Source organism: Tremella mesenterica (assembly GCF_000271645.1).
Source record: "Tremella mesenterica DSM 1558 unplaced genomic scaffold TREMEscaffold_19, whole genome shotgun sequence".
In the NCBI taxonomy this organism is placed as follows: domain Eukaryota; kingdom Fungi; phylum Basidiomycota; class Tremellomycetes; order Tremellales; family Tremellaceae; genus Tremella; species Tremella mesenterica.
Window position 1 is genome coordinate 57,483 of NW_006711243.1, and position 27,126 is coordinate 84,608.

Here is a 27,126-nt window from a genome sequence, read left to right on the forward strand (position 1 = left end):
GTGAGTAATTCGTTGTAGAGGGATTTTGTCGAATGGTCCTTTTCGTCCGCTGTTTGATAAGGTATTTGGGGAGGGGGGAAGGGAACAGGTACTGATCAGGAGACCCAGAGGAAGATAACTTACGCAGCTTTATACAATTCATACATGCACCCGGTACATTGAGCTTGACCAAAGATGCTATCGTCATATTGTCCAAGATTATTCCCACTCAGTAAATCATTGAAGAAAGTGTTGGTATCTGCCGTTGTAGAAGTGTTGAGCGTTGCCGGTAAACATAGAGCTGCGGTACCGTTGCTATATATCAGTACGAGTTTAGAAACCTCTTTCTCGATACAACCGTGGAGAAGAGTTGTGTCACGAGTTGTCGTGATATGGAGGAAAGTTTAGGCTCATTTGCGACGTCTGTGGGAACAAAAATTTGTATCAGGTATATAACCAACGATCGGTGAATGTAGACATCACCGGTTGATAGACCTTTTAGTCCTGTGGGAATGGAAGGTATTTTGTACGACCGAGGCGGTAGCTGGTTGCTGGTTACGGTTCGTGACAAGTTGGAGATGGTTGAATAAGAAAAACTCACAAATGTACCGAACAAGCTAAAGTTTTATAACTACTTTGATAATTCCCTAAAACTGCTTTCAAAACACTTATCAAACTAGTACCTCCTTGATCCCCACATCCCGAGTCTAATTGTCCTTGGGCATCGGCGATATCTGCATCGCTACATCCTCCAGCAGCGCACATGGTGTTGAGATACGAAGATAATTGATCCGAGAAGGCCGCGTTTGGTGATGGATCAGCTATCAAACCTGCTAGGGTGGTGAGACCGAGACATGAACCGATAGGTTGAGTAGTCATATTGACGAGAGTTATGAGACATGACATGGAGGTTATTTGAGCCGCTTGAATGGTTTGGAGAAATGCAACTTCCGAGTTGGAAGATGAAGTAGTAGAGGAAGAAGAAGAAGAGGCGGCGGCGGTTGTGGTAGTGGAAGAATCGAAGATACCTGCATTTACAGACAAGGAGAGGAGGATGGGGATGAGGAGATGAAAGAGTGGTAGCATCGTTAGTTACCGGACGAAAAGTGACTTGAATGGTGAAAAAAGATTTGTTGTGACTTGCTTCTGAGCTATTTTGACTCGCAGAGTCGTAGATGGTTATTGAAACCAGTACTCTACAGGTGGAGAGTGGAGCAAGAAAACCGGTGACGAAAGGTCAGACATTCCGTAGGTCTGTAAACTTGGTCAGTAGAATGGTAGTAGAAAGACGTTTCTTCAAATAAACCGATGAAAGGACGGTACGGTTACTCCTTTTCTCTTTACCCCAGTCAAGGGGTTCGTGGGACATTGACCCAAATGGCAGAGTTTTCCTTTCATGATCCGTATCGTGGTGAGCTTTTTGAGCCGGGTACGGAGAGAGTGGAACGAAAGAAAGTATAGCGGTCGTAGTGAGTTATGTAGTTTGAGAGAGAGAGAAATTACCAGTAAGTTAAGTGAACAAAGTGGATCTCACCGGCGATCGGCCGAGCGGAACTAAGTACCAAGTCACACCGTACACCGCATTACTTCATACACACTGCACATCCATTCCTTCCTTTCTATTTCATGTATATAGAGTACTCAAAGTGGCCACTCAGCTATAGAACATGTACGGATACCCCAACTCGAACCAACCTAATTACCCTCCCCCTCAGGGATACGGTGGTTACGGTCCTCCTCAAGGCGCAACATACGATCAATCATACGGATCTACCGGACCTTACGGCGTTCCTCCATCTCAACCTCCATACGGTGTTGCTCCACCTTCAAACACTTATGGACTTCCAGGTGTCCCTTTTCAATCCGGACAATACATTCCTCCACCACCTCATAATGGTCCATCGCCACAACCATATGGTGCTCCTCCCTCACAGCCTTGGGCTGCCCCATCACCCTACCCTCCTTCCCCTATCCCGCATCCCAGTGCGGCCGGAACGACAGGAGCGAATCCTCGATTTTTAGGAGTGAACATACCTTCTCCTCCACCTGCCGTACCTTTGTCAAACTTACAAGGGTATAATGCTCAATTTGATGCTGAACGTATAAGGAAAGCTACCAAAGTGCGTTTATCTTCACATTACTTAAAGTCGAGCTGATGAATAGGGATTCGGGACAGACGAAAAGTCATTGATAGATGTTCTAGCACCTCTTGATGCGTTTCAGATGGACGTACTTTCCCGTACGTACGAACAAATGGTAGGAAAGTCACTTCGAAAAACGTTGGAAAAGGAGCTTTCTGGATGGTAAGGCTCTCACTTCCTTTCTCTCCAGCCTTACATACTATCTATCCTTTCCCTTCCCTCACAGCTTCACCACACCATGTATCCTCGATCCTTCCATGTGTTTGTCATGGAGTTAAGTGAAAACGCTGAGAATATAGGGTTGAATACACTCTGGTTCTCTTATCTCTCGGACCTTTACATGGGGATCTTCATCTTTTAGAAAGAGCTTGTAAAGGTGCAGGAACACATGAAGATCTTTTAACTGAAATCTTATTGGGAAGAACGAATGAAGAAATGTTTTTCCTGAAAGAAGGTTTCAGAAGATTATATGGAAAAGATTTGATATCTACCGTCAAAGGAGAATTATCAATGCAAACGGAACGGTCAGTCATTCTTCATCATACATACATCATCTCGGAATAACTGATGGTGAAGGATGTTCAATATGGCTTTAAGTGGAACCAAGGATGAATCACCTTATATCAATCAACAAGTAATTCAACAAGATGTGGAAACGCTTTACAGAGCTGGTCCAGGACGGATTGGAACGGTATGTTTCTTGAGAAGATGAGATTTGATTGATACTGATAATGATTAGGATGAGATTTCTGTTTGTGGAATACTTTTATCTCGTTCGGATGCACATTTACAAGCTATCGCACAACAGTTTCCTCAAAGACATCGGGTATCACTTTCACAAATGTGAGTCACCCATCTCAACATTTCACCATCTTCTATAGGATGCCTCGTGACATGTTCAAATGACTGAATGTTTCATACTCGTCATTGGGTAAGAAATCTTGCTAATGAATAGGATACACTCGGAGTTCTCAGGCCACATGAGAGATTCATTATTGTATATTGCTCATGGTGCCGAGGCAGATGGACATGGAGTCAACAGAGATGCCAATATGCTAGAAGCTGCCATGGCTGGTGTAGGAACTAAGGATGAGAGAATGTCAGTTCACGACATTCCCCTTTCCTGCCGATTTTACAAAAACTCACTACTTGGGACAAGATCAGTACTTGGCACTCTTTACATGAGACTTTGTATTGTCCCCTTACAGGTGACGTGGTGGGAAGAGTGGGAAGGAGAACACGAAGAGACGGTCATGCTGACCATCAGGATCTATCGTATAATCCGTGCACACTGGAATCGTCCTCGATTCGGAGCCATTAAAAATCAATATCAAGTCTTACATGGTCGAACTCTTAGACACAGGGTGGAAAGTGAGACCACGGGGAAGTACGAAAAGGCTTTGGTCGCGATAATCGACATGAACTGATTGGACGGCCTTCTTATTTTCGGGGGCTCGGTGGAAGATCTTACTTGTCGGGAATAGGTGTTGTCTTTGTCGCCGCCGTTGTCGTTATTCTTGTTGGTGTGAAAGTTAAAGTTGTCTTTGTACGAATATACCACAATTATTTTGCTTAAAGGATGTAAAATGAATATCTTGTTCTCCTACAACTTGTGTTGAACCTCTGAACCTTTCTCCATCAATAATTTAGTAGATAATCCCCACTGATACCTGCATCCATTCCTCACATGGGGAGGAAACGACTAGATGTTGAAATGACGAAACAACGAGTTCAGAAGTGGGTTAGTTGAAAATACGATCTTAGAAGGGGAAATGGTCTGATGACTTTACAGTAGTGAATGTGAATGGATAGAAGAGTGATGATGCATTATTTTACAGCGATATGGCAAAAACTTGATGGACACTTCTGATTGTTAGTCGGTTGGCAAGAGAAGAATGAAGAACTCACTTTTAAAACATAGGTACGAGAACTGATCCTAGATTAGAACGAACGAGTACTATACCAAGAGCGAACAAGCCTATTGCTCTTGCGATTCTACGTATTAGCAGCTTTCATCTTGGTTCCGAAAATCCACACGAAATCGTTTGGATCTCCATTTAATCCCCTCGGAAAAGATCTTATTACTATTCGTCCATATTTCAACCTTTACTTTCAATTTCATATATCATATATCACATCGAAAAACACAAACTCGTTCTTCACTTTCATCATCCACCTTTCTCTATCTCAATCTTTCATTCAACATGAAAGATCGACCCAATCTTCCAATCTAATCGTTCCCGATTCCCATCCCGTTTTTCTGACTTTTACCCTTACCCAGGAAGTTAAACTCAATCCTCGTTGAAATGTAACGAGAATTAGGGAAGATTTAACAAGATTGGATGGAGGGTTAAAATTGGATTGAGAGTGAAGAGATGAGAAGAAGGACTTACTTGAGACTATCATCGTAATATTGAGGAGCGACAATTTGATCTTTCCAAAAACTTTTCAAACCTTTTGTGAAACTTTCAGATTCGTCGTTTGGTCCGAAATAAGTTGGTTGTATTCTTTTAGGTTCTGACATGATTATCAATTGTTTCTTTGTTCTTCTCCTTGTACACTTGTACACTTTGTAGTCTTCACTGTATCGATTCAATGTGAAAAGTTCAACCTACTTTCTCTTCCCACCAGATTCAGAACATGACGGTTGGGATGGTTTCCGACGGAGATTCGGTATTTCGGATATTTGATACGATAGGTAAATGTGGCATCTCCCTCCACCTCTTTCGTCCACTTTCCAACTCTTCCATCCTCCCTTATTAGAGCAACGGACCATCACCCCGTTGGCCGTTGGATCATTCAAGTACATCTGAGGAAAAGAGGGGACAGGGAAATGGATTGCGCAAATGAACATCATGGGAATGGGAATGGAGGTAATCATCATCAACATGGCAATGGAAATGGGGGACATGACCATGAAGGGCATTCACATGATGTTCCTTTAGAAGCTGGTCCGCAGGATAGTTTATATGGTCAGATTGACGTTCTTCATGTGGTTGGATTGAATGCTAGGGATGGGGCGGAAGTAGGGGAGAAGGTAATCAAGTGAGTTGAAATTTTCACTTCTCACTTATTCTTCCTTCATGTCTCTTACCTTTCTCCGACTTTTCCCTACACATAAAAGTATACTTTTGACCCCTGTGAATCGAAACATCTTCCATTCCATCTCTGTTAATTCTTCTGAAGATTCGACTTTGACTCTCTCCTCTCTCCGGTCCATGAACCCACATGGCCGGAGCCGGTGAGATTTGTTGTTGGGCTGTCAGCTACGACATACATGGACGTACGGATGAACCAGGACGTGAGAAAATGAAGAAAGCTGATACCAGACCATGGTCAGAGAGGGAAGATGAAAGTAAAGTGAGCTTTTGGGGTGAGATGTCACATGAAGCAAAGCTGAAGCGAAGTATTGCGAATCAGAAGCAGACGATACTCTTATCCTCAAAAGTCAGTTAGATCAGGTATTTTCAATATAAGAAGCTGAGACTTGAGTCCCATTCCTATCAAGCGTATCGATAAGATCTATCAGTATAAAAGCTGGACCATTAGGTTTCACACCGGCCTCTGTTCAAATTGTCAGTTCATCGAATTAATCTATCGCCACATCCTCCTCATTCACCTACCCATTCATTCCGATCTTGAATATCCCTGCTATAGTCTCAGCGGATCATTTCATTCGATTTGGTCGATCCCTCATGTAGACCCCGGAGATCGGAGAGATGATAAGAGGCGAACAATTGTAACACAACTTTAGATCGGTTAAATTAGATAAAAGAGGAACTCCCAGAAATCGAAAGATGATTTGCAGGATGGTGTATCAAAATATCTGATGAACAGTTTAGAGACAGACCCGAAATGGACTTTTCGGATTGTGAAGGTGCCACCCCCACTCAAATTTTCGATATCGTTCCTAATCGTCAAGTTGTAGAGTATCAAGTAAAGTGAGTGTTCACTCTGAATGATCGTCTATTCTTGGCACTTGTTATTCTTTTCCTGTCGACTCCTTTTTCGGACCGTTTCAACCTTATCAGATCTTCCAAGACATATATGAATGTCTCGGCGATTGACGATACATCCTCTGATCCGTCTCAAGCCGCCTTCGATGTGAAACGAGAGAGTGTGACTTATGTCATCAGAGCAGCGAAATTTACAGGTGTCACTTCCCTCACTCTCTTCTTCCCCGGTAATATCTCAGATCCGAATGAAGACACTACTCGAATCTTCTATGTCGGTCTCAGAGGGACTCATCAAGCCGTAAGTTGATCACGGTCACCCACTATGATTCAGCTAAAGATGGTCAGATCCCTCCTCGTCCGGGAGTGATATTGTACGAATCTGCCGCCAGACCTCAAGATCACAAGGTAACGACAAAGAGCGATGCGGCGAGATATCAACATGGTTTTTGAGATAGTCGTTGAGACGATGACTCGGAAGAAGTGAGACACGACATGTGATACGTTTGTACGATCCAAGTATATTTCAAAATACCACACAAGGAACCATGTGTTCATACGACCACTTATGCATTTCATGTCTGTATCTTACCATGGAGCAACGACGGGGTTAGAGTGCAACGGCGGGAGACGACCGGGTTAATACATTGACGTCAAAGTTTACACTAGGTGAGGTACGGGTAAGGTTATGGCGCATGACATCATACCGGTCCACGGGTCCACGTAAGTCCACAGCCCACACAACCGCACAACCGACCGGATCGCAGTAAGCGCAGTCGTACTCTACTTGTATTCGCAGCTTTCACTTGAACTTGTCTCATAAACCCCCATGCTCAAACTGTCTTGATCTTGTTAACAACTTGTATCGATAGCCCTACCACGTTGTACATTTGTACGTCGTACGTCCCTAAGTCGTAGCCATCTCTCTGTATCTTGGCAGACCGTCGGCAAGGTGGGGACGATCGTGATCCCTTTGTCCGCCATCCGTCCTCTTCCGATCTTTTTTTCAACGGGAAGATCATAGCCAAGCACGCCACTTGGTCACTGGTATCACTAGGCATTTCTGTCGTATTTGTCCGAATAAACCTAGGGATCGGGAGTGGTTAGTCTCTACTGGTGAGTAGTTGTCTCACTATCCTTTCTAGCTCTTCTAGAACGAGTTGAAGAGAACAAGACCGCAAATTACTCCGCACGCACAGCCTCTTATTCAAACCACCTTTTTCGCCTCTTTTCCACTTATCGTCGCATACAAATCCCTTACCACACATACCATTCTATACTATACTAATGACTTGTTATCTCATCACAATTCTTTATCTCTTGATCATTAGTAACCCACGCTAGTCATGGTCATGCCAAGTCCGTCAGTCACCGAGAATCATTGACCTGACCTTTAACAGTCTCACACATTTCCATTTCATCACGCCCTTGACCTCACTTCCCCACACAACACCCCCTCTGGCACCTCGCAAGGCGCGGATTTCTCCCGGTATGGGAATAGTGGGGGAATACCATATATTCCCGGACTATTCCCAGGGTGGGGGTGAAAATTTTCCCGGAGAAGGGAATAGTCCGGGACATGTTCCTTTTCCCGCCCCGGGAATAGTCGAGGAAAGTTAAGCCACGTCATTTTGGGGTCAAATTTGCTTCCGTATCACAGTTTCTGTAGATTGTACCTGATGACATGCATTCAGTTCAATATTTTCCACACCTTCTCTTCTAAAGCTTCTACTCTTGTCACCTTCCGCTCAACATGCCACCCAAAGACCCCCGTCGCTTTCAGACCCCATCTCAAAGCCCCGAAGCTCCCATCAGACGTCCTCCTATTTCTACATCTCAACGAGCTTCTCCATTTACCCCGGCTCCCACAACTGCCGGATCCACATCTACCGGTTCCGGGTCCGGAATGAGCGGATCGGGATCCAACTCACCTTTTCAATTCTGCTACACTCGTGAGTCGTGGTTGGAACGTCAGTGATTAGTGAAGATCCTAAGGTCTCAGCTGCTCCTCAATCCAACTCCTCCCTGAACCTGCCATTTCGCCCTCCAACTTCAATACTCGGAAGTGCTGCACAAATCACTTCTCCTCCAAGTGAGTTTGGATATCCGCACTAAATGTCATTGTGTGAGCTCACTCAGAAGAAAAGACCAATGTACAGGCCATTCAGTCCTTGATTTCGTCATTGAGAGATGAATTAGTTGAAATGATCAGACGGATAGAGGATCGAGTCAGTATGATAGAAGATCAGCTCGATACCAACAGCAGCCAGATCACATCCATCCGTGACGACTTAGGCCAAGCGACTCACATGACAAAATCATCTCTTGATGCAATGAATGATCGTATAGGCGAATTAGCGGAGAGTGTGGGAAATAAACAAGACAGAGAGCTCACCGTTGCTGTAAGAAGTCCTGCGGTCCAATATGGGCATGCTAGATGGAGAGCGATTACAGTAAATCTTGACTGTTTGATGATAGAGTGGTGTTAACCTATAGTCAATTGTGCGGAAGACTGTTAACTTTCTATACGACTGGCATGAACGTGGACCCTTACCGGACTATCCCGAAACACCCGAGGAATGGCCACGTTTCCACAATGAGGACGGAAGCCTTGGATCTCAGTGCCTTCGTTTTGACTGGACCGAACCTGTCAATCACATTCGCAACGCCAGAGGAATTGAAGGAATTGTGTCATTTCTGTTGAATGATCGGGCTGCATGGCCAGCTTCAGTTCAAGAAATTGATATGGCAGGTGAAGTCCCTCCTGAAGCTTTTCGAGAAGCTGCCAAAAACTATTACATCAGCCTTAAGAGATCACGTCCGAAGGAGCAGTATGGGAGGAGCGAAGAATTTGAAGGAAGGGATTGTGTGGACCAAGAGGAATTGTTGGATATGGAGGAAGATGAAAATCGACGATTCGCTGGTGATTTCTCAGGAGTGGATTCACAACAGCTATTGGGGATTCTTGAACAGAATGGACAGTGGGAGAATCAAGACGAGGTAAACTCACTTACCTTACAAGATTTTGAACATCCTCCAAATGATATGCCTTCCCAAGTATCTGTTGGAAAGCCGTCTATTGGTGCTGGAAGTTCGGTTAAGGGGAAAGGACGAGTAGCCGCTTTGGGGGGAGTCACTGGTTTGAATGTGAAGTCTTTACGAGCTAGAAGATCTGCAGTGAGTTTGGTACAATCAGAACGTCGCAGAATGTAAACTCATGACTCAGTTGGCTAATGTTGTGAAAAATCGCCGTCCTCATGTAGAAGCGTTTAAGGGGCAAGAATACGAGATCTTGGATGAGATTCATAGTCAGGTGTCTGAGGAAGGTGCTGGGGCAGGAAGGGTGTTTGTGCAGGAGCGATGGATGTCCGAAGAAGTACGTCACAGTTTTATTATTGTGGTCCATCTCGTTCTGATTCCAGGCCCGACATGCTCTAATGATAATCCTTACAACTTCACTCCCTCACAATCTTGCACCCTCCTCTTTACACTCTTCCTCCAGAAATGGTCAGCCGACTTCGGAAACTTCGGTGGTTGAACGGCCCAGCTGGCCTATGAAGAACCCTGATAGATACCTTCAACGTTGGCAGCTGAGTAATGAGTTCTATGAGGCTCAAACCAACACGCGATACTGGGATATAGTACCTGTGGATAGACCGACCCCTTTTGTGGTCATTCGCAGCCTTCCCTGGTACGTCAACCACCCCAAACGTCAGTCAGGTCTTCCATTGTCCACATCAGCAGCGTCTACCAATTTGAAACGAACCAGGGATGCGACTGAATTGGAGGAGTATGACGATGACAATGATCCTTCAGGTGGTTTGGATGATGGACCAGGAAGACCACAGGGACGAACAAGCGCCTCACGCTCGCCTTCCAAACGGCCAACCCCGTTACCATGAACACACAGGAGATCAAAGAGATAGGGATTGGATGGATAGATATCACATGTATCGAGAAAACAAAGAGACTCATCACGTATAACCCATGTCTGGTAGAACAAATATGTTGTGATTGTTTCATTTTCATGCATCGTCATCGTCATCTGCAGATCAGCATCAACCGGATCAGACATGCATCCACTTACCATTATCAAATTCGTCAATCTCCATATCGCCTTGCACAGATTCCTGATGGTCAGCTTTACCTACTGGACTCACTCACCCTATAGTAACTTATAGTGATCACTCTATCACCCCGAATGGTTTGAATGCGTTTGACCGCCAGAGGTGCAATCAGAACCTCCACAGGAATGACACTAGGCGGCTTGTCCTCATCCACAACATGACAAAGTCGCTGCCCTAACATTGCATTTCTTCAAAACAGCACAACAACCTACTGTCTGTGATGATAGACGTGACTCACCTGAAAGACCATGGCACAATTTCCTCATCAGCAGACTCCAAAAATCTTACCACAGCCAATACACTCCCGTTCCCATTCGTATTTTCGAGCGTCTCCGGGTATCTCAAGCCAATGAGTGCGTCTATTCGACATGGCATAGGTCCTAACGTCCTATCTGGGTAGTCATACGCTAAAGCCCATCGATCTCGTCTTGAACGATTGTAAGCCTTGGAAACAAAGCTCCCTCATAAACAAACTATCAATCGAATGATGGGACTTACCGGTAGCCTTGACATCTGATGTATGGATACTCAAAGTGATTGTTTTGCTTGACAACGTGTCCATCCCCATACAATGCTGTCTGCATCCGGAAGGACTCTGTTGGGTATTGATGACGCAGGAATTGGAGGACCGATTGATACAGATTAGGCGAGTGTGTACGGAGATTTACATTGGATTTCACCGCTTGAGGCAATATGATATCTTGTTCGTCTGTCTCTGCCCTTTCAGTGAGTAGAACGGTTCCCTGTATCGGTTGTCGATGCAGGCGATGTTTGAGGTCTTGCAAATAGTCCAACTCGAATTCAGGTGCTTCTTGATCAGGATTTTGTAATACTCCCCAGAGCAATTGCTCCTTCACCCAACGACGCGCCGCCGTTCCAACCATCTGCACATGATCTCCCCTGAAGTAGTTAGCTTTTGCTAATGTCCCATTATTACGTTCAAACGCCCAAGTAGCAAACGAGGACACGGGTCCATAAAGCTTGATGAATTGGTAGTAATGCATTGATATATGCCAGTTGATGGTCATATTCAAGCCATTGCGTAGTAACGTCCTACACACTGACGCAAGCATATCTTGAGCCTCTTCAGCGGCGGACATTGAGATGGAACGGGCCAGAAGAACCCGTAATGAAGCGGTAAAATCGACTACGGCGCGATATATCTCGACCCGGTTGCAGGTTGGGGAGGGGTGGATCTTGTCGGTTTCGGGATCCCGCAACGCCAACCACAGGGCAAGAGGCAGTGCTGTTCGTACCCTGGTCCATTCATCCGCTTTGACGTTGTTGGCATCTTTACCTGATGTGACCATGTGAACCACGCCCTTCGCTAGACGTCCTACATGGGATGGCCATGTGATGGCTTCGAGACCGTCTTCGAACATGGCATACCGGTCCACTTCTCCGTCTGGTTCGTCCAGGATACCTGAGCGTATCAACCATAATACCAGGGCATGGGTCATACCTGTGTGTCAGATTTGAGCCGTTTGAACAAAGTGGGGCAAGTGAGAGCACTGACCTAAAGCTGCTCCATGCATGGTATCCGGAGGAGCAAAGGTGGAATGTTCAAATCCCGTGATCTGGATTACCTCTGACCAACGAACACCATCCTCTTTCTCCACTCTCTTCTGCTGAGCTGAGGAGGCAGTTCGGTGGTAGGCCGCCGAAGAAAGAAGGGTATGAGGATCCAATAATTGAAGTTCTGTTGCACTATCAGCTATACTCCCATGATCCATGAGCAGGATGAGACTCACCTCGCCACTCATACCCAGCATCCTCTTGTAGATCAGCCTGCCTGATCCGACAGTGATTACACGGCCACTTGGATGAATGACTTTTGACTCCTACTATCTTTCGCGCAGCCGGCATGTCACTAGCAGTGAACAAAACTCGCATGTACAGCGGTTGAGGTTGGTCTCTTCCGGCAACAAATGCCAATACTCCTCTTTCCAATTGTTTCAGATCTTCCACTAACGGTCGAAGTAGGTTATTTAGACCAACTTGAGTCGGAATCTTTGGTCCAGGGATTATCATGGCCAATATTGTCCAAGCTTTCTTAATTACCGAGGAATGGGGGAGGTTTAGGATGGTGATATAAACACCCCCTATACTACAATTCTTCACGTCGTGAACACCAAACCTGACATCAGCGGATCAGATCAGCGGACTCAGCGGACAACATTGAGCGATAGCTCACCAATCAATGTTTATAGCCGCCACCAAACCATACTCCAAAGCCACAAGGCGCTGAGGTTCCCCAAATCTGTGGTCCTGAAGGATATGATATCCGTTGTCTGACTCAACAAAATCACGATATATATTGGCATCTATTGACCGCCATGCACTACCATCAAATATGCTTGTCATAAGTTGTTCGGGGTCTCTTGCCATCGATGTGGGTATTGGAGCGGTGGTCATTATGGAGTCACTGTCAGATTTTCGTCTCCAGAGTTGTATCATCTCTACGAATCTTGGGTCTCGAAGGAAGCTTTGGATCATTACTGAGGGCGGGGTGAAGGCAACAACCTTACACGGCATCTTCAGTTTTCCTTTGCGCGTGAATAGAGGGGCACCGCATCGGTGGTCCATCGGTCGTAGGGGGTCGGTCTGGTGACCACCTGAGTTCTGGTAACTTGGGAGTTCTTTGAGTGGAAGAAGCCAACAACACTTCTCATCGTTACAGACCGCGTATCTTTTGATAACATCATCCGGAGAGATCCCTAAGCGAGCATAGGCTTCGATGGGGTCGGTAGTCACAGGGGGGGAGGTACCACCATGAGCTTGGCGCATGAAGTTAGCACAGGAAAGACCAATACTGACTTGGTCGAACGAGCCGCCTCCGACAGACAGGACCGCGGCTTGGATATAAGCGATGCGTTCTGCTGCACTCAAATCTTGGTGTACAAACCTGTGGATGAAAGGGGGCATGATATTGAGTTCGTCGAGTAGTCGAAGGGAAGGTCGTACATGATGGGGGATAGTCGCGTAAATGTGGTTTGCGGGTTGAATGTCGGCGAACATATCGTTCGTGTCATCTTCATCTCCGCTTGAATCTTCATCTTCGTATATGTTGTGTTCCTCAGAGTCGCTCCCACTTCCTTCACTCTCAGTCAATCCTCCTCTTCCCTCAGATCCCACCCCCTCACTCAAGAATAGGCTGTCCTCCATCGGTGAATCCTCTAAGTTGTTTTCATGCGTGATACCGTCGTCAGAATCAACAGCCGATGCCGGGAGGTCCCACAGATATAACACATCATCGTTTGTGTCTACATCCATTGCGTTGGTCGCTTCATGACTCTCCAGTGCTAGAGCTTGTGGTGGAACGCAGTGATCAGCTGTATGTTGAGGTACTTGTTGTTCAGTCACTCGTCGAGTATCAGCTTCTTGGTGGCTGCGGATGGTGCGGGTGTATTGCATCATGAAACCGTGTGTACCATTGCGACAGACAGAGCAGCGACATGCTTTAAGCTGGTGGTCAGTACAAATATTGGGCAGCATGGGAAGACTAACTGTAGCAGGCATTCTCGAAGAGAAATTGTTGCAGTATTGATATCGATACTGTGAAATTCGAACAGTTGGAGGATCTGAAGGGCAGCAGGCGGTAGGCGCGACATCATTCGTGTGGCAGATTGATAGGCCCGCTGCCCGGGCGCCACATGGCGCTACATGGTGACGTGGTGAAACTCGTGTGTCCAACCCTCACTATTCCCTTACTGATCCCAGGCCGGGAAAAACGTCCGGCCCTTTTCCCCCACTATTCCCATACCGGGAGAAATCCGCGCCTTGCGAGGTGCCTCTGGTCGACAGCCTCACCCATCTGAATGTTTGCCCTCGCCAAGACGTGTCATAACATCGTGAGATCCTCCTGGAACTAGTGCGTCAATCCGAATAGAATTCGTTTCGAAACGTGCATTCTTTCCACCAAGTCCTTCCGCCTCGCCGCTTGGCCGCCTTGGCATGAAAACAAGTAGGATTGAATCAGAATATACATATCTATCTATCTATATATACAATGGTCACTCAAACAGTCTTTCCTTCTTCCAAATCCCTCTCAACACCGATTCACGATCATTTCTTAGCTGCTAGAATCAACGAAGCTCGTAGATCTACAAACCAAGCAAGAACAAGTTCATCTTCTTATTCTTCCATTGTTCAACAGACAGACTTACCTCCGACATCAAAGTCAGAATCTGAGACAAATATACCACAACAGACGAGTTTACCCCCTTCATCATTCAGGTTGTCAAGTTACGATTCAGCGTCACCCACAAACACCTTTTCGATCAAGGGAAAGGGTAGAGCGTCTACCGTGTCATTGGTAGGAAATAGAAGACATTCGATGATCTCTGATAATCGACACACCACTGAGATACAGGAAAGGAGATTGAGTATGCCTCTCACTGCTTTATCAGGGGTGAGTGGGGTGGCGAGGGAAAGAGCGAATTGGATCGTGGATGTGGTTCAAGGTCAAAAGGGTGCAGAGAAGTGGAAAGATAAAGAAAGAGTCATATTGGTGCTTGGCAGTGAGTTACACATATTTCGTATTGATTGCTTTCATATTGAATCATCTGCTGTCCACGAAATGGCAAATTTCTCTCTGACTCTAATCGACAACGTTCACCTTGACAAAGTGCTGACTTGTTAGAACCTTCGTTGTCCTCCCTCGCTCCAATCCTCCATAACCCATCATTTTCCGACACTCTCCTCCTCGTCGGCTCCCGTGACCCTCTACCAACTATCGAAGACCTCGCCTCTCCACGTCAGCAATCGAACTCGATATTTCCAGTTGTACAAGTCTTCACTCCCCGTTCCTCTTCTTCCCATCCACACCCTCTCCCCGCTTTACTCGAGCAGGCGGCCGTTCATGCCAAGACGTTCCGAGTCGGAAGACGTACATCCCGGCGTCAACGCCAAAGACAAGATTCGTCAGATTCATCAGCCTCCCCAACACCTCCTCTCACTCCCCCCGCTCTTCGTCAACGCAACTTGTCCCTCTTGAGTACCGACTCTCATACCTCAACCGAATCTGACGATGATGTCACTGCACAGCCTAAGAGTATGGTCAACCCTCGCCAATCCCTCGTCAAAGTTCAATCTGAAGGGGATTTAAACATGTCAAAATTCCGTTCATCGAAGCCAACATTGCGCTCTCGGATGTCTTCCATGTCTTTCGGTTTGAACAAACTCTCCGAAACCAAGTCTCAACCTGAAAGTCCATTCGATGCGGTTTTGAATTTCCTTTCTCCTGGAGGTGACGACCAGAGAGCTTTGAAAGATATGTTACATCGAGCTGTAGTGATAACTACTGGTGTTCTTCCCATTTTATCTCGAACTTCTCCAGAATCATCCACACAAATACCAAAGACAGATATCACCCGCACTCTACTTCATATCCTTCCTTCTCCCAATTCGACAAATGGAAGAATCCCTCAACCTTTACCCGGGGTTTTGGAATCGTTTTTGATTTCTTTGATGCCTTCTTATCCTTCTCGAGTATGGGCGGCAATAACAAGTACCTCGGCTTGGCTTTCACCCAATGTGGACGGAAGTCTAGATGAAGGTCTCCTCTCTGGTGCGGAGACGCTTCTCTTCGGCGGTCTACGTTCCAACGTCGTACCCGGAAGTGTGATCAAACCGAGAGCTTTGTTAACTCGATGGGATACTTGTCTTCCTTCTCAATCTTCCAATACCACCATTACGCAAAGGAAGGTTCATTCTCAGCTTTTCTCACTCGATACATCCGTTACGTCTTCCCGTTCGACAAGTGAAAACACACGTGATTGGGTACCATCACGTATTTACAATCCTCCTACTTTCGTACCGACAGAATCGATGGGTAATGTAGGAGGTTTAAGTATGACACGAAGACATCGTTCTTCACGTAGCGGATTATCAACCGTCACCCATGCCTCTGATCTTATATCACCTTCAACACCTGAATTGGTACCTTCTGGATCTAACACCCCCGATACTTCTGATACTCAACATGATCTATACACACCAAATACAGGTCTGACCACCCCAGACGTCGAATCCATTGATCTAATTCATTCACATGAGAATGAGACCTCAAAGACCAAAATGGAGATAGGGATCGACATGGTAAGAGAAGTCAAAGTGGTAGGGGAGGATCATGTAGGTTCTAACGGCTCTAATGGGTCAAGTGGATCAGTTGGATCTCAAACTTCAGAGTGTGGATGGGACGAAGGGAAAAAAGTAGAAAAGAAAGGTTTGAGGAATTGGTTAGGACGTAAACTTCGAAGTGCCTCCCCAAGAAGATGGGTTATTTGAGCGATTTTGATTGTGTGTTGGTGGTAATAGCAAATTTCTCTGGATGAGGATAAGACACCTGGAGTGTCGCTTACGGTTTGGGGGCTATTGAAGGGGGGAAGGGGAAAAAGAGGTTGTGAGAGTCCAAGAGGCAAGAGGATTGCTTGAAGCGTTAAATGGACATTTTTCGTTGATCGACCAATAATTCATGAGATGATGATGAGTGATAAGAATCGAAAGGTTAAAGATGAGAAATGAGTCGATCTAAAGTGAACAATTATCGAGTGAAAAGATGAACAATTGCTATACAAATTCTCAATTTATACATAATGGTACATGTTTGTCAATATGTATGTTACTTCGTACATATCATATCTTATAAGGCGGTCGTACAAGTTCAACAGTTGTGTAATCGTACATACACTTCAGCCAACGTGTGTTGTCCCCACTGTCTAGCTTAACTTACTCGACTCACTCAATCCACTTCCTCCTTTCTTGGGTTCATCTTAATTCTCAGGTTTCTCAAGTCACCCAACTCACTCAACTCACTCAACTCACTCATCCACTCAACCCACTCAACTCAACTCACTCAACTCACTCAACTCACTCAACTCACTCAACTCACTCAACTCACTCAACTCACTCAACTCACTCAACTCACTTCCGCCTTCCTTGGGTTTACCTCAATTCTTAGGTTTCTCAAGTCCTCACAGCTTTTGCTTGTCACTCATATTTCCAAATACCACTCAACGCCGGTACATCATGTGACGACACTGGAAGATATGACAAACGAACACATGTGGATCCCCTTCACCTTATACCTCACACCACACACATCCCACATGGTACGGTAAGGATGACATGACAGCAAAGTACCGGAATCAAAGAGTGGAAGAGAACGACAAGAAACCAGTTCGAAGACCTTCAGTCCAAGTATCTTCTTTCTTTCCTTTGTTAGAAGAACCTAAGGATAAACCTCTCTTACGTCCTCCCTTTACTTCTTCGTTCCGCATAGTACCTTGTCTGACCCCTTCAGAACTATATTCACTTAGCTTGTCTCCAACTTGTGCACTGTGTTGCTCGGTCATACCGATGATAGAACGATCATGTTGACTCATATCATTGACGGGATGATCTCTTTCTTTCATGCCGTACCCCCTGTCAATTCCCAGATTCTCCATTGTCTTTCCACCAAAAGTCATCGGATGAAGAGTAGGTGTGACGGGAGAAGGTGAGGTAGAAGAATCCGATATTGGGGATTGGATAGGAGATGTCTTCTTGAATAACATTCCTAGAGACATATTTAATTTGGTGTTTTGATGAGCTTGTCGTAGTCCTTGGGGATCATGAGGTTGTTGATAGTGTGCAAGTGGAAGGGTTTGAATGAGAGGAGATACGTATGGTTGAGCTTGTGATACATGAGGGACTTGAGGTTGAGATGTCATATTCTCCTCGAGATGAGCGTACGGTCGAGGTACCGAGATTGGTAGTAGAACAGGAGTGGGAGGATGGGATACTGGTAATTGAGTAAATGGGCAACCGTGGTTTTGATCATGTCGAGACCATGTTTCTGGTAGGGGGGCAGGAGGAGGAGAAACTCTGGTAGTCATGATACTGTCGGACTTCTGTGAAGGAGAAGTGATATGAAACCGAATGTGACGATGACCAAGTCGGATATGCAATAGAATCCGAGTCAGACCGATTATGTAAAAGTAGTCAGAGACGAGGGATTGGCTCAAGCTGGCGTTCGTCAAGGACAGGAGGATGAGTGTCAGTGGGAGGTCTGTGAGTCAGTTCACGGGGTGACTGTGTTATATAGTCAAAGTCGTGAGTGCTAGGTCGACGAACCACCAATCAGGAAGAACCAGCGCAGAATAATATATAGATTTCTTCTCTCCACCCTGCGCTCTCCAAGATCTGCAACACTACGGGAAACAAAGGAACGGGTGGCAGTGGAGAGTTTCAAGACGTGACCGATGAGGTCGTTCAAACCTCATCTAACGACCTCCTTTATCTTCTTTCCCTCTCGTCTTGGCCTTCACTCCACTAAGAGGTTGGAGGAAGGAGAGATACGGTTGAAGGCTATGCAACAGTTGGATCATGCGAGGTGTGCGACATGTCAGAAGGCTGTAAAAGAATGCGCTGATCACGCGAGCTGGTCGAGAAGGATATTTCGTCGTCGTTAGCCTCGGTGCGGTGTCCGGTGTCCGAGTAAATCTTGCAGAGGATATACGAGAGAGTAAACGAGGCAAGTAGAGATGAGTGGAAGGTGGTGGGTTACGAGAACCAAGGATATCGAAGGCGTTTAACATTTACGATCCAGGCCTTGCCGGTGTTCTTCTTCACGGTATTCGAACATGACTTGTACGGCGACGAAAAGACACAAGCATGCGAAAAGCATAAAAGTGAGGCCTGCTTTGGTCAACCAAGATTCGGAATTGTAAGGCGGCGGAGAATAGGCAAGGCGTGTACGAGATAGAGCGACAGGAGTATGGTACCTACCTGCCCAAGAAGAGGTCAATTGATAGAGGAAGTAGCGCATCCCGTCCAAGCCCAGAACGAAGCCAACCAGATTTGCAGACGTCATCAAAAGCATGTTGACGACACCCCCCGAGGCGCATAGATGGCGGTACCACCACGCATCGCCAAACTGCCAGTCAGCCATTCGTTGTGAGCTAAATGCGCAGTAAGAGTGAGGAAGTATGGGTTGACTCACTTTGGAAGCTGGTAAAAGGAAACTGGCTAAGATTTCAGGCAGAATGAAGAGGCTGACAAGCCAGCCCCATGCCAATAGCTTCATTGACAGATCATGCCAGAGGGCGACAAAGGTGAAGACAACCAGTGTCGATAGCCATCGGCGCTTCGCACCGCCCAAGGGAATGTACAAGTATCTTCGAGAGTCAGCATCGCATTGATGAATGCTTCAGTCTCTCGATGAAGGAGTACTTAGCTGCTTCGTCACAGGAAGCGGGAATGGTCTGCACGAGAGGCTAGCACACACCTTACGACCCATAGGTTATAGCTCCTATGCCAGCTTTTCCAAAACCCCAATGTCGAGTAATTGTTGGCCATACATCTCACCATGTTCTCAGGCGGGTCGACGCCATCCAACAAGGCCCAAAGCCGAAAGAATCTCCACGGAATGAGAAGCTACCTTATCAGCATGCACAATTATTTGGGCGAGCCACTCACTTTGAGCCACACAATCAACAGATTCCAGACCCCAATCATACTTAGCTCTGCCGGAGAATCCCCCTCCCAGGCCTTCGAATCTTTGATAGCTACAACATACATGGTGTGAAGGATTGACTCCATTGTAAGAAGACAGAAAATGAAGCGGATGGAATACAAAACCTTCTCTCGGGTCGATATTGCAACTGTTTTATGCAGCTACGCGGTCAGTATTGAATATTCCAGATCGAAAGATGACGAACCTGGTGCATAAAGTCATTGAATGTCATGATTGGCCCCGCGATGTAAAGTGGGGGATACAAGCTATATGCCAGGAAATTAATGAAAGTATACTGATCATGGGGAAGAGGGGTCTTCACTCTGATTCGATGGTCCATGGCAATCTTCTTGTCAGCCTCAAGTGAAACAAGTCAAATGAATACCGACCTGGGACGGGGTGACCGTGTTGCGCCAATGATAGTCCATGGCAAATGATATGATGCGCAGCATTGTGATATTGAAGCTGATATGCCATCGTGGAAGTATACCCCCTAAAGTGTCCTACTACCATCATTAGCCATCCTCTTTTGAAGACAGACGACTGACTAGAGGATCAAACATGGCATGCAGCTCTCCTAGCTTGTACCCGTCGAACCGCTCGTTGAGAAAGAGTACGCCCATGTTGACCATAAACAACACCGCCGGCCAGGTCTTGGTCACGATGGCAGATTTGGGTGATTTTGCTGCAGCAAAGTTGAGGGATAAGATAGTGAGGATTTTCAAGGCCGAAACACCGTGGAGAACGACAAGCATACAAATGGAGAAGATTGCGATGAATCGAGCTCGAGCTTGAGGCGAGGCTGCTAGCTGTTTTTGTATGAATGAACAGCCACAGTGCACAGAGCTGAGGAGGAGTAGAGGGAAGAGGTTGTTACGAAACGAGGAGTATTGTCGGTCACTCATGTCCTGTTCGTCAACTAAGAATTCAGTGCTCCTGAAAATACGCACGACGGGCCGACCGAAGAGCCATCCTTTGGACAACCGTCGCGCGTATAGTGGATAGTTCGGGTTGGTGGCTATGGTGTCAGCGTGAGATAACAAGAGGAAGATAGTGGCTGACGGGAGCTGAGTCGGATTGGAATCCAGATCATGACCGGTACGACCAGGACGAACATCATGGCGTAAAAGATGAACTCCTTGGTCCGCCAACGAGAGGGGTTGGTGTGAAGCTCATGTCCCGGTCGAGAGACAGAGTCAGGGATACCGACTGTAAAGTTCGTTATGGAGGGAGTGTCATGAGAGTCCAAGGTCGCTGCGAGACGGTCGCCTCTGGGAGGTGGGAGCATGTTGAGATTCGACTGGAAGTCAGCTCATCCACCCGAGCGGAAGTTTGACCTCACTCGTTGGCGTTGACGGATGCCGGAGGAAGTCATGAAGTATTTGTAGCTCTCTCTCGGGATGGTTCAAGACCATATGATACTCTCATGTCAGTGTTTCCAGCATCATGGTCAGAGTCAAACAGTCGAAAGATAACTTACAGTAGTAGAGGTGGGGATCGTGCATAGGTGATCCGGAAGGAATGTGGCACTTTGAGCGTGGCGGTTTGACCGCGCTTTGCATCCACCAAGATGATAGTATCATCAGGAAACAAGGAAGCCTCACTGCAGTATTGTATATTATTTTGGGTCAGCCAGTATATCAGTAAGTATAACAGAAAGGAAGGCCTTTGTCCGGGTGTGAGGCTATGTCTATCATCCGAGTCTCCTGCCCAAGCATGTGAACCTTTTGAGCAAAGCTTCTCACCCGCAGACTTAAGTCCCGCAGTGACCTCCTTACGTGCTTACCAAACTAGCAAGCTAGCCGGTAACAAGCATATGCAACCATCAATCAGACGCTACCTTATAGAACCTTCGCAACGATCACCATGCCGTGATATCACTCTTTAGCACCCGCGGCCGCCGTTCACATACACCACTCTATCGAGGAATCCCCTTCAATCATCTGAGCTTCAAGGTAAGATGACAATTGACGATCGACCTGGTAAGCTTGACATCAATGACCATACGTCATCATACTTCCCAGTGGCCAGCGGGTGACGTTGACATGCTCAATAGCGGGAAAGTTACGATAGATAACCGTCATCATTCAAGCATGAGCACCCGCCGAAAACTCCTTCTCACCCTCTGGTGACGCACGATTGTCAACGGCATGCATGGTCTCCCTCCCACTATGTCACTCCCGCAGTCTTTTTCGACACTTTTCTACCTCCGCAACCCACTTGAATCAATTTAGCAATTCTATAACCTTCATCCACTTCTCGACCTCTCTTTTCTCTGAGATCTCAACTTTGACGACCCACGACCAGCAACGACTCATAACGGCGCTACCTTCCTCATTCCTCATATAAGACCGCACTTTGATTCTCCTCACGATTGATACGAAGTAGTAATGTCCCACTTTCTCCCTTCTGCTGCTCAACAACCAGCCGCCATCTGTGCTCTTAAGACCCCAGGGGATGCGTAAGTCCTCTTTTGATCCAAGTATGCATGCTGATTAGGAGGATCATGATACTCGAGGCTGCCCGTCAAGGTCTGGTACCCAGGGTAACGAGACGTTTGACAAGTCATGAGAGGATGTTGATCGGACCGGGTACTGTGTGGGTTTGGGAAGAACGTGAGTGAGAATGTTCTTATCTTCATTCTCTTTCGATATGGGTGACCGCTCTTGGCTTCGATCCTGATGACCAGAGGAAACAAATATGCGTCGGTGGACCGATGGAAGACGATGGGGAGCTAGTAGGGTAGGCAGTGGTGGATTTCTCATCTACACAGAGTAAGTTTTCGATTCATTCTTCACGCTAGAGGTATGCTCACCTGATAGGTCGTCCGACTCTTTACCACCGATACGAATGTCATCCGACTCTCCTCCTCATTCCACATCTCATCCATATCTCACTATAGCCGAACCCCTTCTCAAACAAACCTATACGGCAACAATGACCGACCCACACACTTCTAGGCAAAGCAACTTCCACATCGTAGCCTACTCGTCGAAGCACAACCCTCAGGGAGAAGCGGACAAACCGTTACCTGGACCACATGAATTGTATCATTTGGCAAGTCTACAAATACCTCCTGGTATCTGGCCAGATCTGGACTCTCGACCTGATCGCTCGGATCGTTCTGATTCTGGGACAAGTTCCGAGTTTGGTGACCGTTCAGATCGATGTGACATTTTGGAACGTTCCAACTCCCTCGGTCCAGTCCGGAGACGCACCACGAGACGTTCAACTCTGTGTTCCCCTGATGGTAGTATTGGACGAGCTCGTAGTGATTCGACTTCTTCAACATCTTCTGCACCTTTCGATGGAAGACGTTATTTCTCACCTCCTATCGACCCTCGATCCTTCTACGGAGCTCAATCCCCTAATCCGTCGATCCCTTCCACCCGTAGCGTCAGTCCATGTCCCAGCATGGCTTCGTCTCGTAGTTCCCATATGAGTCCTGCTTTTGGTGCTCATCCCTTCTTTCACCCTTACGCCAATTATCCTCGTCCTCCACCTCATGTTCATCAGCTTCATCAAGTTTACCAACCTCAGATTCGTCCTCCGATGCCTCATCAAGGAGCTTACTATGACCCACGAGTCAGGCAACTCCTACCTGCCTTTGTCACTCAACGAGGAAGAGAGTTGGGACCATTCGAACCTCCACAACATCCTATTCATCAGCTGCCAGGTCCTCGTCGACCATCACCAGAAATGGTGCATCCCACAATTCAGGGATTACCTTCGCCAGCTCTCACACCCGATCGTCGTACCATACCCCTGCCCAGGACCAATAAGCTCACTCCGCCAGAGATGTTTCCCCATCTGTTGGGCAGGGGTAATTCTCTGAAAATGTCCATCCAAGGAGCATTACTGAACAGTCCGCACCCCAAGAACGACATGAGCTCGGGGATAACCCTCCCGCCCCTTAGGATAAATCCGGAGGAGGAGAGGATCATCAGAAGAGAGACGGAGAGTCAAGAGAGGAAAGTGCTGGAAGACACTCCGCGGCAAAGTAGTGCAGTGGGAGGAGAATAGCGCATTTCACTTTAGGACTTTCGCCTGTAGGCACAACTGCCGGTCAGCTAGCCTGGCGAATCATACATGCTGCATCACGCAGACTTCTGGGGCTTGATCAGTACGAGTATAGTGAAATATTGATGATTACAGGTCAATGCTGTATATAGCTTATGTCGAACGATTCCAATCCATGCACTTTTATGTTGATTCTTGTTATTTCACAGAGAGGGAGGGAAGTGCCCGTGTTATTATTGTATATTGTCCACACTTAACATATCACGGGTCGATTAAATTTGATGTCTTGATACGTTTCACAAGTATTTTTGGCCACAAAGTGGGGTATTCTGCGTGTGCTCAGACCAACGTTAACGCAAAGAAGTAGAAACTTGAACTCACTTCCACTGGGACATCCCGCGTCACTTCGTAGGCCAGGTTGGAAATCCGGAGTCCTGCCTCTGACCCGTACAGATGGGTCTCATGGGCGCTCGAAGTTCAGCAGCGGACCATACTTTTTTATGTCTTCGAACTTGTTCCTATTCGTCAGACGCTTCCCTTCCTCGTCGATCACCCGTCATCATGCTTAGCTGAAGCGACCTGCTGGGTTCAAAGAGCTTGTGTAAAAGAGCACTCACACCACATACTCCACACTCGGGTTGAAGAGTATCAACAGTAGAGTTGGCTCTCCCACATCCTGCACATAAAGAAGGTGCCCAATATTCTTTTCCTGCTGTCTCTCTCACCACATAACCCACATCCGAAACTTTAGTACGAAAGTCTAGGCGAAGGTTAAGTGGGTCTAAACGAGTTTCTGCCCTGACCCTCGCTGGAACATTGTCAGGTGGTCCTAGCTCTAATCTGTCAGCCAGAACCCAGTAGACATACAAATATACTTACGATTACTGTGAGATACATCTTTGAAAATTTCAGGACAACTTTCATTTAGACACATCTCAGCATGCTCATATACCCTCCGAGTGGTCGAATTGCATGTCTCACATCGATGAGTCGCTTTTTCAGCTTCTTCTTTCAGACGTGCACGTCCTTGACGGGTGCAAGCGGAAGGCGGAGCATTGGGAGGGGTGTCGTCGATAGGATTTAGCAGTTGAGCTATGGTGGCTACTCCACTGACCCTGACAGGAGGAGATCGCACGACTGTTTGAGATCCGAAGAGGCCTACGTCAGATGTTGACCACAAGCCATTATCGGTGGGAATTGGAAGTGACACTGGAAAGATCGTAGTCCACCAAGGAAGAGATTGTCCCGCACAGTATTCGAAGTGAATCTTCCATCGCACTTTCCTCATTACATCTTCCGCTTGGGCTGACTTAGTAGACGTAGGTGTAAAGTTGTTGAACTCCGGTTCAAGCTGGATGTCAGCTTGAGAACTGTCTCTTCCCGGCTTTATTATGGTTTTGATTTGAGGCCGATATCAAGGTTACGAGCGTAAGAATGCAGTATCACTCACCCATGCATCTGTCACCCAGAACCATCCTAGAACGATGATAGGTTTTGGAATATGCACCGGTATCGCCGAATAATCATGACTAACGGCTAAAGCCAGTGGAGATCTCGCCCGATGAGCTTTCAACAAAGCTTCTATCTCCCCTGATTCTTCACCCTCCTGATCCTTTGCATATGGCTTCCTTGATTGACCCCTGAGGTCAGACAATGTCATTTGATACCACACTCACAAGCTCACGACCACCGATCCCACCTTTTCCTCCACACTCCACCAACCATGTAAACCTGGAGCTTGACCACTAAGAACAACACCTCTAGCCATTCCACCTCTTGCAATGGAAATCCTTCCACCTTCTGTCCTGACCAGCTCCGCAAAGTGAGCTATTCCATTGAGATCCTCCCATGTTTCAGCCCAGACGGGACATTCTCCTCTGGTTCGTAATGGGGGTTTAGTCGCGTTGACTCGAACCCGCTTAGCATAAGCTTCCGGGTCTCCCTCATCGTCGTGTAATTTAGGAACAATTGGACGGATTTGACGTTTCAGGTATACACTATTCGTAGGTATAGTCGGAGGTGGCGAAGGACTTTCCGATAATCGACGTGCTTTCTTACGGACTTTGGTGGAACGATTCTCCGTTACGACAGTTTCGGTAACCAATTCCGTCTCCAGTATTGGAGGTGAAGGTTCTTCATGAGGATCTGGGGTAGTGACTTGTTGAAGTTTGGAAGGTTTGATCTCTGATTTCCTTTTTTTCACAGGTAGGGAAGAACGTAATTTCATCAAACTCCAATAAGTACCATATTCGCAAGGTATGTTTTTACCTGCACAACGACCACAATGGGGTCGGGAACGGTCACATAGTTGGGCAATGCTGGGAGAACTGCAACGGAGACAAGAGGGAAGTAAGAAGTAGACAGCATGGTCTGTGGATAAGCAATGATCTGTCACAGATTACATGTCCTTCTCACACAGACGTTGACAGTTGCTTTGGATTAACTTGAGCCATGTTGGAATGTGACAGGCGAGTTGCGAGTTGAGCACTGACCGCTTTTGTCCACTGCTATCCATACACTGCGTTTGTCTATCCTCTCATCCATGTCATGCGGGATAAGACGAGGTCGGTATAGTGAACCAGCTGGAAACGGGTCGTATACGGGCTGCTCGTCCATGACCCCTACGTGAGGGTTAGGAACGCTGTCAGGGGGATAGATCACATCTGGCGGAGGGGTGTAGGGGGGGTATCGCACAGGGGTAGCTGTGGTCGTAGCTTCGGTGGTGACATGATCCGAATGGGGTGGCAGAGGTCTAAGATGTCAGCCGAAGCCATCTTAGTGTGGACCTACACTTCGTGCTCCCCGCACACTGACATGTTCGATATTGGGGAAGACATAGGCGTACCGAAGCCGTTGTATACTTGGAATGCGATGTGACATCATCATTTGACAAGATATGAGTATATAAGCAAAACAAACAGCCCCGAAACTTACCAAATTCTCTGGTAGCTCAGTGGTTTAGAGCTTCAAGCTTATGCGGCGGCTTTTTCGTTTCTTGAGGGTCGAGAGTTCAAACCTCTCCCGGAGAATTCCCTTTTTGAAAAGGGTTTTTGTAGACAGCGGGTCGAACAACGACTTGCTTAGGTGGCCCTTGTGGCATAGCTAAGCCGCCGCTTGGTGTCAGGGTGTCAGGGGGCATTGTGGAGGCAGTGTAGGACGTGAAGCTCACCCCGGGATCGTCTTCTTTCTCAAATTCCTTTCGCTGATCCACTCTTCGATTGGAAGCTAGTGAACAGTCCGTTGCGGGGGCTCTGCTCGTATCGTGGGTCACCAGGGCTTAACTGAAGTGTTCTTCTACTGCAAGGGGAGAGGGACTTCCACGCCCTCCTCTGCTACACAGCCGATGACAGTGCTTCGATCGTGGAGGTAGCCTGGGGACGATTTGCTTTCATGGTAGCAGTGGCTGGGCG

General features: G+C 46.9%; 10 protein-coding genes across 10 annotated transcripts; 6 read left to right on the forward strand and 4 right to left on the reverse strand.

Moving 5' to 3' along the window:
• Nucleotides 1–119: 119 nt before the first annotated feature.
• Nucleotides 120–1,065, reverse strand: TREMEDRAFT_36003 (uncharacterized protein; the record flags this gene model as incomplete). Its single annotated transcript, XM_007008192.1, has 2 exons — nt 120–294; nt 581–1,065. The coding sequence occupies 2 exons, from the start codon at nt 1,063–1,065 to the stop codon at nt 120–122; spliced, it is 660 nt and encodes a 219-aa protein (XP_007008254.1).
• Nucleotides 1,066–1,646: 581 nt separating this feature from the next.
• Nucleotides 1,647–3,547, forward strand: TREMEDRAFT_70412 (uncharacterized protein; the record flags this gene model as incomplete). The annotated part of the gene is made up of 7 exons (XM_007008247.1): nt 1,647–2,099; nt 2,143–2,282; nt 2,420–2,644; nt 2,697–2,811; nt 2,860–2,963; nt 3,076–3,219; nt 3,388–3,547. 7 exons carry the CDS (start codon nt 1,647–1,649, stop codon nt 3,545–3,547), a joined length of 1,341 nt encoding a protein of 446 aa, XP_007008309.1.
• A 1,346-nt stretch (nt 3,548–4,893) lies between these two features.
• On the forward strand, nt 4,894–6,663 carry TREMEDRAFT_41222 (uncharacterized protein). The gene is made up of 7 exons (XM_007008202.1): nt 4,894–5,165; nt 5,450–5,480; nt 5,528–5,567; nt 5,613–5,695; nt 5,958–6,061; nt 6,257–6,374; nt 6,422–6,663. Exons 1-7 carry the CDS (start codon nt 4,954–4,956, stop codon nt 6,524–6,526), a joined length of 693 nt encoding a protein of 230 aa, XP_007008264.1. The 5' UTR covers nt 4,894–4,953; the 3' UTR covers nt 6,527–6,663.
• Nucleotides 6,664–7,826: 1,163 nt separating this feature from the next.
• On the forward strand, nt 7,827–9,975 carry TREMEDRAFT_66122 (uncharacterized protein; the record flags this gene model as incomplete). The annotated part of the gene is given in 6 exon segments (XM_007008248.1): nt 7,827–8,025; nt 8,049–8,165; nt 8,216–8,526; nt 8,570–9,250; nt 9,270–9,449; nt 9,586–9,975. The coding sequence occupies 6 exon segments, from the start codon at nt 7,827–7,829 to the stop codon at nt 9,973–9,975; spliced, it is 1,878 nt and encodes a 625-aa protein (XP_007008310.1).
• A 2,516-nt stretch (nt 9,976–12,491) lies between these two features.
• TREMEDRAFT_72520 (uncharacterized protein) lies at nt 12,492–13,254 on the forward strand. The gene has a single exon (XM_007008249.1). It carries the CDS (start codon nt 12,554–12,556, stop codon nt 12,809–12,811), a length of 258 nt encoding a protein of 85 aa, XP_007008311.1. The 5' UTR covers nt 12,492–12,553; the 3' UTR covers nt 12,812–13,254.
• Nucleotides 13,255–15,610: 2,356 nt separating this feature from the next.
• TREMEDRAFT_57907 (uncharacterized protein) lies at nt 15,611–16,838 on the forward strand. The gene has a single exon (XM_007008229.1). It carries the CDS (start codon nt 15,670–15,672, stop codon nt 16,486–16,488), a length of 819 nt encoding a protein of 272 aa, XP_007008291.1. The 5' UTR covers nt 15,611–15,669; the 3' UTR covers nt 16,489–16,838.
• A 510-nt stretch (nt 16,839–17,348) lies between these two features.
• On the reverse strand, nt 17,349–18,077 carry TREMEDRAFT_66125 (uncharacterized protein; the record flags this gene model as incomplete). The annotated part of the gene is made up of 1 exon (XM_007008250.1): nt 17,349–18,077. One exon carries the CDS (start codon nt 18,075–18,077, stop codon nt 17,349–17,351), a length of 729 nt encoding a protein of 242 aa, XP_007008312.1.
• A 248-nt stretch (nt 18,078–18,325) lies between these two features.
• On the reverse strand, nt 18,326–21,152 carry TREMEDRAFT_72521 (uncharacterized protein). The gene is made up of 11 exons (XM_007008251.1): nt 21,039–21,152; nt 20,759–20,996; nt 20,647–20,714; nt 20,245–20,604; nt 20,093–20,199; nt 19,902–20,019; nt 19,660–19,857; nt 19,469–19,617; nt 19,184–19,358; nt 18,970–19,117; nt 18,326–18,879 (listed from the first exon to the last, which is right to left on the reverse strand). Exons 1-11 carry the CDS (start codon nt 21,069–21,071, stop codon nt 18,773–18,775), a joined length of 1,701 nt encoding a protein of 566 aa, XP_007008313.1. The 5' UTR covers nt 21,072–21,152; the 3' UTR covers nt 18,326–18,772.
• Nucleotides 21,153–22,086: 934 nt separating this feature from the next.
• On the forward strand, nt 22,087–23,719 carry TREMEDRAFT_66127 (uncharacterized protein; the record flags this gene model as incomplete). Its single annotated transcript, XM_007008252.1, has 4 exons — nt 22,087–22,157; nt 22,199–22,311; nt 22,386–22,470; nt 22,519–23,719. 4 exons carry the CDS (start codon nt 22,087–22,089, stop codon nt 23,717–23,719), a joined length of 1,470 nt encoding a protein of 489 aa, XP_007008314.1.
• Nucleotides 23,720–23,876: 157 nt separating this feature from the next.
• Nucleotides 23,877–26,535, reverse strand: TREMEDRAFT_74911 (uncharacterized protein; the record flags this gene model as incomplete). Its single annotated transcript, XM_007008253.1, has 8 exons — nt 23,877–24,045; nt 24,098–24,234; nt 24,334–24,551; nt 24,596–25,067; nt 25,167–25,356; nt 25,393–26,086; nt 26,209–26,468; nt 26,507–26,535. The coding sequence occupies 7 exons, from the start codon at nt 26,530–26,532 to the stop codon at nt 24,118–24,120; spliced, it is 1,977 nt and encodes a 658-aa protein (XP_007008315.1). The 3' UTR covers nt 23,877–24,045; nt 24,098–24,117.
• Between the last annotated feature and the right edge of the window lie 591 nt (nt 26,536–27,126).

What these genes read in the sequence shown, in the direction of transcription:
- TREMEDRAFT_41222 (XM_007008202.1), top strand. Translation starts at nt 4,954, where the DNA reads ATGGATTGCGCAAATGAACATCATGGGAATGGGAATGGAGGTAATCAT. An exon ending in GTTGTAGAGTATCAAGTAAA is followed by an intron (nt 6,062 to 6,256) that starts GTGAGTGTTCAC and finishes TTATGTCATCAG; the next exon opens with AGCAGCGAAATTTACAGGTG. An exon ending in TCAGAGGGACTCATCAAGCC is followed by an intron (nt 6,375 to 6,421) that starts GTAAGTTGATCA and finishes AAAGATGGTCAG; the next exon opens with ATCCCTCCTCGTCCGGGAGT.
- TREMEDRAFT_72520 (XM_007008249.1), top strand. Translation starts at nt 12,554, where the DNA reads ATGCTTGTCATAAGTTGTTCGGGGTCTCTTGCCATCGATGTGGGTATT.
- TREMEDRAFT_57907 (XM_007008229.1), top strand. Translation starts at nt 15,670, where the DNA reads ATGCCTTCTTATCCTTCTCGAGTATGGGCGGCAATAACAAGTACCTCG.
- TREMEDRAFT_72521 (XM_007008251.1), bottom strand. Translation starts at nt 21,071, where the DNA reads ATGACTTCCTCCGGCATCCGTCAACGCCAACGA. An exon ending in GCATCCGTCAACGCCAACGA is followed by an intron (nt 20,997 to 21,038) that starts GTGAGGTCAAAC and finishes GCTGACTTCCAG; the next exon opens with TCGAATCTCAACATGCTCCC. An exon ending in TGTTGATTGTGTGGCTCAAA is followed by an intron (nt 19,618 to 19,659) that starts GTGAGTGGCTCG and finishes CTGATAAGGTAG; the next exon opens with CTTCTCATTCCGTGGAGATT.